At 51.2% G+C, this 14544-nt stretch overlaps 1 protein-coding gene across 1 annotated transcript; it reads right to left on the bottom strand.

Annotated features, from left to right (window-relative positions):
* Positions 1-151: 151 nt before the first annotated feature.
* Positions 152-13721, bottom strand: SRRT (serrate, RNA effector molecule). Its single transcript, XM_052654978.1, has 20 exons — positions 13456-13721; positions 13049-13188; positions 7427-7555; positions 7041-7187; positions 6602-6790; positions 4614-4783; positions 4303-4487; positions 4017-4115; positions 3819-3936; positions 3465-3622; positions 3079-3140; positions 2893-2971; positions 2419-2607; positions 1893-2066; positions 1652-1805; positions 1309-1502; positions 965-1121; positions 695-784; positions 461-587; positions 152-359 (listed from the first exon to the last, which is right to left on the bottom strand). Exons 2-20 carry the CDS (start codon positions 13168-13170, stop codon positions 284-286), a joined length of 2619 nt encoding a protein of 872 aa, XP_052510938.1. The 5' UTR covers positions 13171-13188; positions 13456-13721; the 3' UTR covers positions 152-283.
* Between the last annotated feature and the right edge of the window lie 823 nt (positions 13722-14544).

The following is a 14544-nucleotide window of genomic DNA, read 5'->3' as shown; positions in this document are numbered from 1 at the left end:
TCCCTAGGTCAGGAAAGTCCCCTGGAGAAAAACATGGCAAGCCACTCCAGTATTCTTGCCTGGAGAACTCCGTGGACAGAGGAGCCTGGTGGGCTACAGTCCATGGGGTCACAAAGAATCAGACACAACTGAGCAATGAACACTTCATATATACTAAGCCAAGAGTCACCACGCAAGTGCTTTTACTGGCAGTAGGGCTGAACGTACAAAAACTTCTCAGAGCTGGATAAGACACGGCAGTCACAAGCACAGATGATGTCAGGAGTGAGGAAAAGTAGGGGAGTCAAAAGAAGTCCACATCATCTGGAGCATCCAGGTCACGGTATTCCACAATGGCCCGTGGGTCTCCACGGACCATCCTGTGCGGTCAGAAAGAGTTCAGATGGGGTTAGAGTTGAGGGTCTCTGAAAGGGAGTTTGCAGAGGGCCAAGAAAACGTAACCATCTTAGCCCATTCTCACCTATTTCGAGGTTTCCCAGGGTAACCTCCCTGGCCTCGGAAGGCATCATAGTTCCCTCGGCCAGCACCATAGGGAGCATGGGGGTATGGGGGTCCTCCTGTGGGGACTGCAGGGCGAACAGCACCAGCTAGGAAAAAGATCAGCACAGAGTTGAAACATTGTGACCTCAACTATACCCTAAGTTTTCTTTCTCCCAGCCCCAGTTCAAGTCCTTCAGCTCCCTCTTACACTTACCTCCATAGCCCAAGATGGGGGGCCTGGGCTGACCATAGGGCATCAGGCCCTGGGGAGTCTGGTGTGGGTAGGGAAGTCCCGGGGTCAGACCTGGGGGGAGTACAACAAGGACAGGGACATGAATTACTGCGGAGGGGGGGGCGGGGGACAATGTGCTTTTAGTAATATGGCCGGAGAGTGGGGTAGAAACTTAGGTCTCACCAGTTAGAACCAGTCTTTGAACAGTCAAGGGACAGGGAATGGGGCAGACCCTCATGGATCGTATCTTACTCTGGGTAGGGCCTGGTGGCTGAGCCGGCTTGATCTCAGGCAGAGCAGGGCGCTTGGCATCAGTGAGAAAGTTGTTAAAAAAGGCTACCTCCTTCTTCACTTCCTCAATCTTTTCTGCATGCTTATTGAAGATATGTTTACGTACAAACTCGGGGCCCTGGGCAAAGACAAGAGGGGATCAGGACAGACTCAACAGTGTGGGCTCCCTCGCTGCCCAGACCCAAGCTTCAAGGACAGTCCTCCCCTCTCCAATCCCAGTGAACACTTCCTCCCCAGGCTTGAGGAGGCTTCCTGGCTCAACCCTCTCTTCCCACTGTCCTAACTACACAATTGTCAACACAGACCTTGAACTTCTTGCCACTGAGAGGGCATAGCCACTTATCCTTGCCCAGTTCCTGGGTGTTAGAGGTCACAAACTTTTCCACTTCCTGTTCAGGGTCTTTGCGACCCATCTTCTGGGCCTCTTCCTCTGAGAGAGATTCTCGCACACTCAGCAGCGGAGTCAGTTTCTCCTCAAATGTCTTCTGCCACTCTAGGACTATGGTTGGGGTACAGACAGGAGCAGGTTGGAGAAAGGAGCCAGGAGGAGGGGGCTGGAGGAGAGGGTGCAGAGCAGTACTACCAGAGCAGAACCAAGGCCAGAGGCAGCTGGGAGCAAGCGAACCAGGATGGGGAGCGGGGACTCACCTTCCCCGTGACTGATGCGGTTGGGTGGCATGGGCCCCCGAACGTGGATGATGCCACAACGGTTGGGCATTTCATCCTCGTTGGGGTACTCGCACGTGTTATAATAATCCAGGGAATGCACGATGCGCAAATAGAGAAGGAGTTTGTCCAAAACCTAAAAAAAATGAGAAGCGGTGAGTTCATCCCTCTCGCCGCTTTACCGCCCCAGCCAGGCTCTCCCACGCCCCACGCCCACTGGCACCTTGATCAGCTTCTCATCCCGCTCCACGTTGATCTCCGCGGGGTTCCCTTCCTTCGGAGGCTCCTCGGGAGGGGCCCCCCCACTGCTCCCCAGCAGCTCCTCCTCCTCAGCGCTCACCTCCTCAATCAGGTAGTCAGTGATATTCTTCAAGATCGGGTTCTGCGAGGGCAGACTCTGGAAGGGTGAGAGGGGAGGTCAGAGAGGCAGCCTAGGAACCTTCGCATGTGAAAAGGCAAAGTGGGGCAGAAAGGAGTTCAGGACTCAGCTGGCCTGTTACCTCACCCTTATTAGATTTTAACATAATACTCTATATAATACTATATTTATAATAAATATAACATCACATTTACGTGTCTGTTCTGCCTTAGCTCATAAATAATCACTAACATCAATCTGTTTCATTGAAGCTGAAGGTGCTGCCCAGGAGAAGGGCAAAGACATGGGTGGGTACAAGGGGTCAAAGCTACAAATCAGGTAAGGCCCACAGCTGATGAGGCGGTAACAAGCTCCCCGAGGAGTCACTGACCGCTGGCAGGGCAGGAGTCCCGGGCTCCGGGGCCCAGAGCTGGGTCCTGTCGTCCAGTGTGTGGACCAGCTTGGCTGCCAGCTTGATGTCGTTGCGCACGATCTGCTTGTGCTGGGTGATGCCATTGATGTTGCGGACACGACGAGTGAGGTCTCTGTTCACGCCAGGGCTCAGCTCACACTCCCGGAGCTGGAAGGGACCGAAAGCTCTTCAACACTCACCCAAGAAGAGCCACTAGAAGACGGCCCAACTGACCACGCTAGTGATCAGACCCAGCCCCAAGTACAGGGACCAGGATGTCCTGTTCACTCCAACAGTCTCAGGGCCACACCCAGAGACAACTGCAGGGAGCAGGCAACATGGGTGAAATAAGGACTGGATGGATGAAGCCGTCAATGAACAAAGGAACAAGACTGTGTGGAGCATGCAAGGCCCCACTTTCTCTTCCTCAACAGCCCCACTCCCGGCACTCACTCGGATATTCTGCAGGTTCCAACAGATCTCCTTAATGTTCACGCTGCGGTCAAAGGTCACCCAACCACGGCGGAAAAACCTGAAGAAAATGCCCACATAATCCTGGGATGGAGGTGATGTTGGCCACTCATCTTCCCTAAACCTTTCCCCCAAGGTGTCCAGGGTCACGCCTCCCGCCTTCCTCACCTCCTCTCCGGCTGGGGCTCCGATAATGCCACACGCATAAAGCCTGGATATCGTTTACAAAGCTGGAAAAGCAGAAACAGAAACCCTACCTAGTGATTGACTTCAACAATCGACTTCTTCCTCCAATCCCTATGTCCTTAGAACCCTGGGGAACTGCCTTTTCATCTATCCTTGGACTAGGAAAAAAACAATACAAGGGCTTAAGAATAGCAGCAGCTAAAAGCAAATTGTGCAGTCAGGGCTGGCCTCTCTGAAGGCCGAGGGCCAAGGGGAAAGGGGCCTCCCTGTTAGAGAAACAGGGGCGTGTGTGCCTCAGAAGCAGCGCCAGGTTCCGTACCCCTGTCATCCCCACCCAAAGCCTGGGTGTCACCCCTGCCCCCACTCACAGAAATGATCTCAGCCCGGGAGATATTGGGCGCGATGTTGCGCATGAAGAGAGAGCACGTCTTATGCAGGGGCCGGGGCTTGCATTCCAGCCCGGGAGCGTCCTTAGGCTTCTCCCTCTCTTCTTCCTTGGGCTTCTCCTTTTCCTTGAGTGTTTCATCTATGCAGGGAGCAGTGGGAGCCGGCGAAAATTTATTGTTGGGTGAGGGGAGGATAGAGAAGTTGTTAAGCCTCCCCCAACCAGTCTCTCCCAAAAGGGCCCCCTCCTTATTAATTTCACACGCCTCTTGCCTCCACACCAGCCCCCTCACCCTCCCCAGCACCATCAGTAGGAAGAGACTGAAAATAAAACCTACCAGCCTCTTCCTTCTCCTCCTCGGCCTGGCCACTCTCAGACTCTGACTCTGACTCGGACACACTGCCTTCATCAAAGCTGTCATCGCCACTGTGCTTCCTATTCCGCTTCTTGCTGCTCTGTGAGACCCACAGCAAGTGGGGGGAGTCAGGTACCAGGACCCAGCCCGGGCTGTGACCTTATCCAAGTGAGAACCTACCTTTTTGGCTTCTTTCTCAGAGTCTTCCTTTTTCTCTTCTTTGTCCCCATCACCTTCAGATTTCTTAGTTTTGTCATCACTGGAACTGTCATTTTCAGCCTATAGGTAGAAACAAATCACCAGGAACATCATTCTCTCCTTCAGCCTTTTTCAGAAGGCCCTGCCCACCCTCCAGCAGCTCAGTCCAAGTTTGCCTCTCGCCCACCCAATACCCAACCCCCTAAAGCGGCTTCATTTCCCGGCCCCCAGGCCTCACAGACAGCACCAGAAGCCCCAGCACTGAGACCTGTTTGCCGTCTTCTTTCTTGTCATCCTTTTCATTGGCCTTGCGCTCTCCATCACCCAGGCCTGGTCCGACCCGGCCTTCCTCTTTCTTGCTGGGCTCCCCAGGCTTTCCTGCCTGCTCCTCCTCCTCCTCCTGCTCCAGGATCCGCAGATCATTCTCTGTGCCTCCTTCCATCTTAATCACAGCTACCAACACAGGGAACAGAGGTCTCAATCCAAAGGTCCTGGCCTTCTGCCTCTGGCTTGCTATCAGTTTTCACCTTCAGCCAGGACCCTGGTCAGCAGACGAACCCACCCTCCCAGCCCACACACCTGCATCGAGCATCTTGACAATGGCATCAGCTCTGTCTATGTCCAGCAGCAGATTATCAAACCAGCCACCCTCCATGAGAGACAGGAACACCCTTAGTCGGTTTTGCAGGGCCCCTCGGGCCTCCTGCCGACGCTTCCCCACCTCATCTGGGTGGTACTTAGACCGAAACCTGAGGAGGAAGGGGGGAGGGAAGAGCCAAACAGTCATTGGAGGCCAGAGCCAGGACATGGGGAGGGGCCCGGGAAAGTCAGGGCACAGCCCCCATCCTCTCACACCCACAGAAGGTCATGACAGCGGAGGTCAGGGGAAGGGGTGCACCTGAACCACCCACCCCCCGAAAGGAACAGAGGCTATGCTCTGAGAAGACCTGGGGGCGAGCCAGGAACTAAGCTCTAGATTTGCAAAGAGTATGACTACAGGGGGAGTCAGGGCTGGAGGCAGAATGACGCCCGAAGTGTCTGGGAAACACAAATTTTAAGGAATATAGTTTCCCACAGCTTCCCAGACTAACACTAAAGAAACAGCAGGTCCCAAAGAACCTCCCTCTCCTTGCCAACCCAACTAGAATCATTAAAAGGATTGCTCCCACCAGCTCCCTCCATCCCTTGGTGGAAGACAGGAAAACCTGAAATCACCAGAAAGGAAAAGCCACAAAAGGCAGGACACCTTTCTCCCCTCTAGGGAAGATAAGCAGCTGGTGAAGGGACAGGGAAAGACCAAAGGGAGAAACTGAAGTGCCCTTATAACCTCAAGTACTGCCCACAGGGGTCAAGAGAGGACAGGGGTGGAGGGTTAGGTTAGAGCATGAAAAAGAAACACTTAAAATAGGACCCTGGGCAGGAGAGGGTGGGGAGGACAGAAGAAATTAGGATATGCAAAGAAGAAAGGGCAAAGTGTGAGAAAGTCCCAAAATAAAAACGAGGAAAACTAAAGACCAAATGAAAACTAGGAAAAAACAAAAACCCAGTGGAAAGAAGTGTTAGACAGGAGCAAGAATGGGGACAGAGAGAGAATGACAGGTTTATGAGCGAGTAAGACAAAGACAGGGGTTAGGAAGAAAGAGGAGACAGTGACAGAACAGAACCACAAGCTGAGCAGAAGAGGAAGGGAGAGCCGCAGGCGTCACCTCCAGGATCTTTACCTTGGCCGCTTGGTCAAACAGAGCTCAAGATTTAACTAGCCGCGCCCAGGGCCCATGCTGGCTGGTGGGCCACGGCTGGCTCCTGGCTGGGGCGCCCGGCCCGGGTGCCCCACCCCCGCGGGACTCCGCGGTGGGGGCCCTGACTGACTAGCTGCCTGAGCAATCACATTCAGCTAAACCGCTGCATTGTGCACAACGGTGCCCTGCCTGTCTGCCTGGCCCGGGCAGCGCGGTCAGCCCAGGGGGCTCATGTATGGGCTGGGTATGGTGGGGGTGGAGGTGGGTTTGCTCCGAGCTCCGTCGATGAGCGGGTGTAGTTCCCAGTTCTGGCTCTTTTCAAGGAGGAGGAGCAGAAAGAGGATGAGGAGGAGGAGGAGCAGGAAGGGGGGAAAAGATGGTTGATTAAAATTAAAACATCCACAAAAGGAAAAAAATCAAAATTCTTTTTCTGTCAAACGATCCTGAGAGCTTTGCTTTTCTTGTCTGGATTCACTTGTTGCTTTTGGGAGGACACCACCACCACACAGGGTCCCGGCGATCAGGGATGGCGGTGACCCCGAACAGCAAGGGGGAGGTGGTGCGTCTGCCGCCTCAGAGGAACAGGTGGCTCTGGCCAGCTGCCTGGAGGTGGCTCACTCACCGAGGACGACGGGGAAGGGAGATTGGGGGGGCCGTGGCGGACGTGGAGGTGAGGAGACCCATCAGCCAGGGCTGGCACACTCCCCTCCCCCGCCCCCAGAAGTGCTGGACTGGGGGAGCTGGGGAGAGCACAGGGCTGCAGGCTCCACTGGCGGGGCCAGGGGAAACATGCCAGGGAAAGGACGGCAGGTGAGGAGGGGCACTCACCACTCCTCATCCTTGTGAGCCAGGAAGAAGTCCTGCATCTGCTGCCTCCGGAAGTCCAGCTTGTAGTCGTTGTAGCGCTTGACCGCCTCGGTCTCGTCCACAGCATCATCCAGGGACAGGAGGAACTCCTTGAAGGTCTTCATAACGGGGGGCGGCACGCCCAAGTCGATCTCTGCTATGCTGCCCAGCCTAGGGGGGCAGGGGGACGCACCGGTCAGGAAGTCTTGGATGTGGGGGAAGAGGGTGGGGAAATCGGGGGGCCAAGGCAGCCAGCTGCCCTCTCCCTTTGCCCACCAAGACCATCGCCCGAGGCACCAACGGCTGCCACCACCCACTGGTGCCCTTGTGTGCCCAACCCAATTCTCCTGGCCTCAGCCACCCCAATTCATCCCCAAATGTGGACCCCCTTCTCCCGGCCCCCCGGAAGCGCAGGTCTCACCTGGCCTGGATAGGCAGAACAGGGTGCTGCACGATGTGGACGTCTGGGTGGCCCCAGGGCTGAGGGGGGCCATAAGCTGGGCCCCCACCCCCCCCAGCATAGGGCATCTCATAGCCACTGTGGTATGGGTCAGAGCTGTGCTCATCCCTGAGGGTGGGGGACACAAAAGTCAGACGGAGAAGGCAAGCAGCTCTCCAGAGGACAGAGGATGGGACCAAGGGGGGATGCACGTGGACTGCGGTCTCTCCCACAAGGGCTTAAAGGGACCAAAAGAGATGACTTGAGGGGAAGTCTGAGCAAAGGAAATGACCAAGAAAGTTCTCAGCGGAAGTGAGGGAGGAGAGCTGAGGCCCGGAGAGAAGACAGACAGACTGTTGCCATCTCACCAGTCTCGCCGCATGCGCTTCTGCGGGGGGCTGAGCTCGTGCCGGGGAGGGGAGAAACGCTCCCGCCGATTCCGGTCATAGTCACGATATTCGCCCCGACTGCGGCGCTCCCGGCCACGGTCCCACTCTCTGGAGGTAAGAACAGGTGGCAGTAAATACGACGACACAGCTGGGCACCCCAAGATCACACTCCTAGCAGGCTCTTTCTATCCTGAGTTGTTGCTCAGTCGCTAAGTCGTGTCCAGCTCCTTGCAAGCTCATGGTCCCACCAGGCTCCTCCGGCCATGGGATTTTCCAGGCAAGAGTACTGGAGTAGGGTGCTCTTAGTTTGCTCAAATTCATGTCCACTGAGTCGGTGATGCCCTCTAACCTTCTCACCCTCTGCTGCCCCTTCTACTTTGGCCTTGAATCTTTCCCAGCATCAGGGTTTTTTCCAATGAGTCGGCTCTTTGCATCAGGTAGCTGAAGTACTGGATCTGAGACACCCAGACTAAAAGCTGGAAACTGTATTCCAAAAGAACCCTCTAAGCGGAAAGACTTGTCTACTTCCATCACTTCAGCCACTACCCACAAATTGATGGCTCATCAACTCTTCCTCCAGCCTGGCCTTTTTTCTGAACTCCAGACCAACGTTACCAACCCCTTCTACTATTGCCACCTCCAATTCAACATGACCAGAATCAAGCCTGTTATTTTCATCGCTATGGGCCCAAACTCGCCGCCCCCACGGTTTCCCGCTTTCGGCTGCACCAACAGACTGCCCCGGATCCAGTTATCAAGGGTCACTCCCACCACTAACTTGTTATCAGCTTATTAATTCTCTGCCTCAAACCCAACAAAGGCTGTCCTTTCCCCTGCCATTCCCATAAACTCAGCCCAGGTCCATGTGCCCTGGTCCTGGCCACTTCTCCTTTTCAGCCTTGGTTTGTATTCCCTACCTCTGGTCTCTCCCCTTCCTCCTCTCCAAGGTCAAAGGGCTCTTTCTCAAACACAAATGCGAACATGTCATACCTTTGCTTAAATTCAAAACTTTGGTTCCTGGCGACCATTCCAGATTCTCTACCAATCACCAGTGAACCCCATCTCCATCTTAACAAAGGAAAATCCTCTGCTATAACCCAGTAGTTCTCAAACTTCTCAGTCTTGGGACGACCTCCTTACACTCTTAAAAATTAAAGAGCTTTTGCTTATGTGAGTTATATTTATCAACATTTAACTGTATTCAAAATCAGAACAGGAAAAAAAAAACTATTAACTGTGAAGTCACACAGTAACACAAATTATATATTTGTACAAGAAATGGCTATTTTCCAAAAAAAAAAAAAAATTAAGTGAAAAAAGTTGCACTGTTTTTTTTCCCCTTACAAATTTTTTCAAGGTCTGGCTTAATTTTAAAGGAGACAACTGGATTCTCACGGTATATGCTTCTCCATTCAACCTGTTAAGATACGTTGTTTGGTTGGAAAATGTGAAGATCTGGCCTCACAGTGGTAAGTACTTGAAAAAGGGAGTACTTTAACAACCTTTTCAGATTACTGGGGATACTGTTTGTTTGGTTTGGCTGTGCCATGCAGCTTTCAAGATCTTAGTTTCCCAACCAGAAATCCAACCTGGGCTTTCGGCAGTGACAGCCCAGAGTCCCCAACCACTGGACTGCCAGGGAATTCACTATTCACTGTTTTTGATACTCCCCAAAATTCGGCAAGAGATAGTATCTTAAAGGCTAGTTGCAATGTTGAATCTGAAACCAAATCAATGAACATTTTGTACTCTGCTACATTAAAGTTCATTGTTCTACTTTACTCTTTTAATGGACCTTTGCACATCTCATTACACAGTATTAAAATATAATCATTTAGTATCACTACCTATCTTACCACAAAAGTCTTTAAAGCAATGGGGAGCTGACAAACTGACATTGTAGATAAAAAGTTTTCCAAAATTTAGTTTTCACTGGAAAGTTCCACTTTCTTATCGGCAACAAAACTGCCAATTTTCCCTAAAGTAACAAGTGGTTAGACAGCAGCACCAACTCAATGGATATGAATTTGAGCACACTCTGGGAGACAGTGGGGGACAGAGGAGCCTGGCGTGCTGCAGTCCCTGGGGTCACAGGGTCGGACACGACTTAGTGACTGAACAAGAGGAACACATTCTCTTAGCTTTTATTCCCGAGAAAATGTCTACCAAACACCCAAATATGAATGAGCACTGTTTGACAGCCGTCCACTCAGGTAAAAAACAAAAACAGCATCTCACAGGTTGAAGAGGAGGGATCAGGGCTGTTAATTCAGCTCACAACTCAACCCCACAGAAGCTTCCCCTCGAGATAACCACTGTACCACAGGCGTGCAGGCTTAGTTGGCCAGTCGTGTCCGATTCCTTTCAGCCCCATGGACTGTAGCCCGCCAGGCTCCTCTGTCCATGGGATTTTCCAGGCAAGAATCCTGGAGTGGGCTGCCACTTCCTACTCCAGGGGAACTTCCCAACCCAGGGATCGAACCCCGTCCTTGCAGGCGATTCTTTACCACTGTGTCACCTGGGAAGCCCAGGTGATACCATATGCAGAAGTGCTTTATGCATACTTCCTATTCATCACATGTATTAAAAACTATATTAAGAAGTTAAGAATTAATAAAGCTTAAAATTGTTATTGCTTCATCAATGACAGTACATGAAACTTTTTCAAACACTGGTGCCACTGCTTTGATTTGTGCTAGGGCACCAGCACAAATCAAAGCAGTTTTACTCACCGCTAGAGCACCAAATGTCAATACAGTGAAAGCAACAATACTACCCTAGTATTACTAAAAAAAAGCTGCAAGCTAATAACAAATGCTTGGAGAGGGTGTAGAGAAAGGGGGACCTCCCCACTACACTCCTGGCAGGATGTAAGCTGTCTGCAGCCACTACGGAAAACAGGATGGAGGTTCCTCAAAAGACTGATATTGCCCTTGCCATATGATCTAGCAATCCTGCTTAGTCACCCAGTCATGTTCAGCTCTTTGCGAGCCCACAGACTGCAGCCCGCCAGGCTCCTCTGTCCATGGGGATTCTCCAGGCAAGGATACTGGACCGGGTTGCCGTGCCCTCCTCCATGGGATCTTCCCAACCCAGATCTCCCACATCGCAAGCAGATTCTTCACCGTCTAAGCCACCAGAGAAGGCCTACTCCTGGGCATCACTCAGACAAAATCGTAAGGCAGAAAGATAAATGCAACCCTATGTTCACAGCAGCACTATTTACAGCAGCCAAGATACGCAAACAATATAAATGACCACCTAAAGAGGGATGGATAAACCGACATGGTGTATGGTATTCACAAAGGAATACTACTTAGCCATAAAAAGGAATGAAATAATCCCATTGTAGCCACATGGATGGACCTAGAGATTATCATACTAGGTGAAGTAACTCAAAAAGAAAAAGACAAAGACTTTATATTACTTACACGTGGAATCTAAAATATAACACAAATGAACATATCTATGAAACAGAAACAGACTCACAGACATACAGGACAGACTTGTGGTTGCCAAGGGAGGAGAGGAATGGAGCGGGAGTTTGGCATTAGCAAGTGCAAGCTATTATATATAGAATTGGTAAGTGACAAGTTTTACTGTACAGCACAGGAAACTATTTAGTACTCTGTGATAAACCTTAGTGAAAAAGAATTTTTAAAAAAGTTTAAGATAAAAAACAGCTGTAGGCTCACAGACCTCTGAGGGATTTTGAGAACCACTACTCTAAAAAAATTAGAACCTATGTTCTTTTCTGTGAACAACATTATGTCCCTAACTCCAAGCTGTACACCCAATCTGTGTCTGAGGAATCCCCACTAATCTTTCCAAAATTTCCTAAGAATCCCCTTCCTGTCAGCCTCCCCTACAACACCTCCACCACTTCTCCCCTCCCTGAGATCTGTTCCCTCAACGTTTCACATCTTCATCATGACCTCTCATAGATAAATATATTCATTTAGAGCATACACCCAAGGCCATTTTGCCCCACACTCCAAGCCCCTGACTGTCAATTCCTTAAAGACAATAACTATCCCTTGGCCATCTTCAGAATTCAGAAGAATGCTTTGGTTTTCTTCTTTTATTTTTTTACACCTTTATTTGCTTTTATTTTTTGCTGCATTTATTCCCAGGCCATAAGTTTTTGTTTCTTCAGTTTCTTCCGGGATATCTTTTCCTTCTGGGCAGCCTCCTCTTCTCGTTTAGGAACAAGCCGTTCTTTTTCAGTAAGGATCACCTCAGCGTGGCAAGGAGAGCTCATGTACAGGTTGATCCGACTATGAGCTCTGTAAGTCCTGCACGGCATCCTGGGGGCTTTGTTCACCTGGATGTGCTCAATAACCACAGAATCTACATCTAAGCCCATAAGTTCAACGTTACTCTCTGCATTTTTGAGCATGTGCAGTAAAAACTCTGCACTTTTTTTGGGCCACCAACCCTGGGTCCAGCCTCACTGCTTGGCCTGTGCACACCTGCCAACTCCACCGTTACGACAGAATGGCACACACTGCTTCTTTCAAGTGACAGCCTTCAGATACTTGGTGGCTTTTCAGATATGCATACCCTTAACTGCCTGAGCAGTCTCCTAAGTGTTCTTAAATGAACACAAAGATTTGAACCTCTTAATCTGCATGATTTTGTGGGGCTTTCTGAATCAAGTGAATAGCACACCATTTTTAGAAGTCACCCCAGGCTGCTTACTGGAAAAGCATCTCCTGACTTTCTTAGAAAAATACTAAAGAAAACAAGGTGCCGTAGACAGTCTCCACAGCGAAGAGATACGTTGAGAGAAACACTGAACAACTTACTAAATTTCTTTTTCAAGATGACACTAGATGAATAAATGCTACTGCAATAAGCCATCTCAAACTTTTTTTCTGATAACCTATTTCCAAATCAAGTCTGATATCAACTGACTAGATACTTATGACGTTCCTTAGATAAAAATCTTCCTCAATTCCTTTAAATATCAACTATTTAACAGAAAAAACCTCAACTCTAATCTACTCCAGAACATCCCAGAAAGCTAATCACTAGCTACATCAAACCTAATCAACTAATCGCATCCATGGATCACCGATAGCATCACCAACTCAATGGACATGAGTTTTAGCAATCTCCAAGAGTTGGTGATGGACAGGGAAGCCTGGTATGCTGCAGTCCATGGGGTCACAAGAGTCGGGCCCTACTGAGCAACTGAACTGAACTGATCACTGCTCAAAGAACTCTTTCTGATTCTAGGCTACACTATTACAAGAAATTTAATCATATCCTAATAGAGAACTAGTCTGACAACCTCTCCAATCAAGCCAATTCTGTATTACTACTTTTTCTGAGTCAACTTTCTGGGGGTATAATTTACAAACAATAGAATGCACACACAAACACTGCTTTTTCCTACTCAAACTCTTACCTCCGTTGCTCTCATCTTCTGGACATTTCAAAAATTAAGCCATAGAGCAATGAAGTCGAACCACATGAAACAGTGAAGAACGAGCGATTTCATATGGCTCAACCTAATAAAGCTTTAAGAAAACTGCAATGAAACTTGAATGCCAGACAATAAAAGAGGGAGACGAAATTAAGAAAAAATTGTCTTACCGGTCATTCCAATCATCCCCTCGACGTCTTTCATCTCTCTCCCGGGAACGGTCGTAGTCGCTGCGCTCTCGTCTAAACTTGTCCCTGCGCCTTCGATCATACTCGTCATCACTGTCACCCATGGCTCTGGCTGAGGGGGCCTGGAATCCGGAGAGGGATAATCTGGGCGTTTAACAATGACGGCAAGAGCAGAGGACCCCACCCCACCCCACCTTTGCAGCAGCATGCCCGCCTCCCTCCACAAAGGCCAGCCCTCCGCCGACCCCTCCATCATCAGGCCTCGGCCTCTGCAGCTGGAGGCCTCCGACTCTCCAGTCGCCCCCAGGGGCCTCCCCGCCCATTCGCAACCCCCTCTCCCTGCTTCCCGCCCCAGCCCGGCTCTTCCCGCTCCAGGCCCCTCCCCCCACCTGGAAGCGGTCGCGGCCGTTAGTCTCGCGGTCCAGCCAGCAGGTTCTCTGGGAGATCTGGGCCCGCCCCTTGCCTCGGGCGCGCGACGGGGACGGCGAGGAGGGTAGAAGGAGACCGGGGGCTCTTGGCGACGGGGCCGAATAGACGCGAAGAAACCGGGACAGCCGAGGATGGACTGTCGGCGCGCGCAGCTCGAGCTGCGCCTGCGTCACCCACAGACCAGCGCCCGGAACCACAAACTGCACCCACCAGGGCCTGGTGGAGAACTAACTCGGAGAGGGAAAGGTGGGGAGCACCGGGGGCTGATGGGAAGGGGCGGGCACCCAGAAGTCTCGCGCGCTCTGCGCGACGAGAACTGTGAGGGCAAGAGGAACTACGGGAGCCGGGCGGGACCAAGCCTCGGGAGGGCGGTAAACTCCCCCTCCCCCCTCGGCCGTGAGGGAGCGCTTCCTCCCGCCGAGGTCGAAGGTCGCGCTTCCTCGGATGTGTCCGAAGTCTAAACCAGTTGGCATTCAGCCGCTTTCCCCCTATGTTTAATCGCGGAGCCCCCCGACTTCATCGGGAGTGGTTCTCCCCTCTCCTTGCGCAGGGCAGAGGTTTAGGGACTCTTCCGTTTTCGCGGATACAGCAACCATTTTAGAGCATTTCCCACCATTTTGTGATCCCACCAGAGAACCAGCCGTTATTGGTTGTCAGTATGCGCTACCTGCAAAACGCATTGATCCTGCTCTTCTTCCACAAAGGCACCCGATCTTTAAGTAAAAGTGGCAGACAGACCCCAACCAGCACCCTGATGAGATCGGTTGTAGGTTGTGAACCTGAGAGCCAAGCAGGATCTGGGCTGCCCCAGATTAAATGCACCACCACCCCAGGGATAACAAAAAAGTCCTTGTTAAGTGAGTTGAGTGTGAAGACTTTAGGAAATGCTGCCTTTCTTGCACATACTGCAGCCTTGTTCCCAGGGCTTGAGAGGGGGTTGGGAGGGGGGAGTGTCTCTACAGAAACTACTTTTAAAAGCGTGTACAATGGAGTTGCAAAAAACTGGCCCAGGACTAGGAAGACCCTTCCGATCTTGGTTCTGCCATTTG

This window comes from Budorcas taxicolor, chromosome 2, assembly GCF_023091745.1.
Source record: "Budorcas taxicolor isolate Tak-1 chromosome 2, Takin1.1, whole genome shotgun sequence".
Lineage (NCBI taxonomy): Eukaryota > Metazoa > Chordata > Mammalia > Artiodactyla > Bovidae > Budorcas > Budorcas taxicolor.
This window is presented reverse-complemented; position numbering and strand designations above follow the sequence as displayed.

Excerpts from the sequence above, each read along its gene's own strand:
- SRRT (XM_052654978.1), bottom strand. The coding sequence starts at position 13,170 with ATGGGTGACAGTGATGACGAGTATGATCGAAGGCGCAGGGACAAGTTT. Across the intron at positions 6,791-7,040 it reads GTTCTGCCTATCCAGGCCAG|GCTGGGCAGCATAGCAGAGA; the intron begins GTGAGACCTGCG and ends CTGCCCCCCTAG. Across the intron at positions 3,937-4,016 it reads CTGAGAAAGAAGCCAAAAAG|AGCAGCAAGAAGCGGAATAG; the intron begins GTAGGTTCTCAC and ends TGGGTCTCACAG.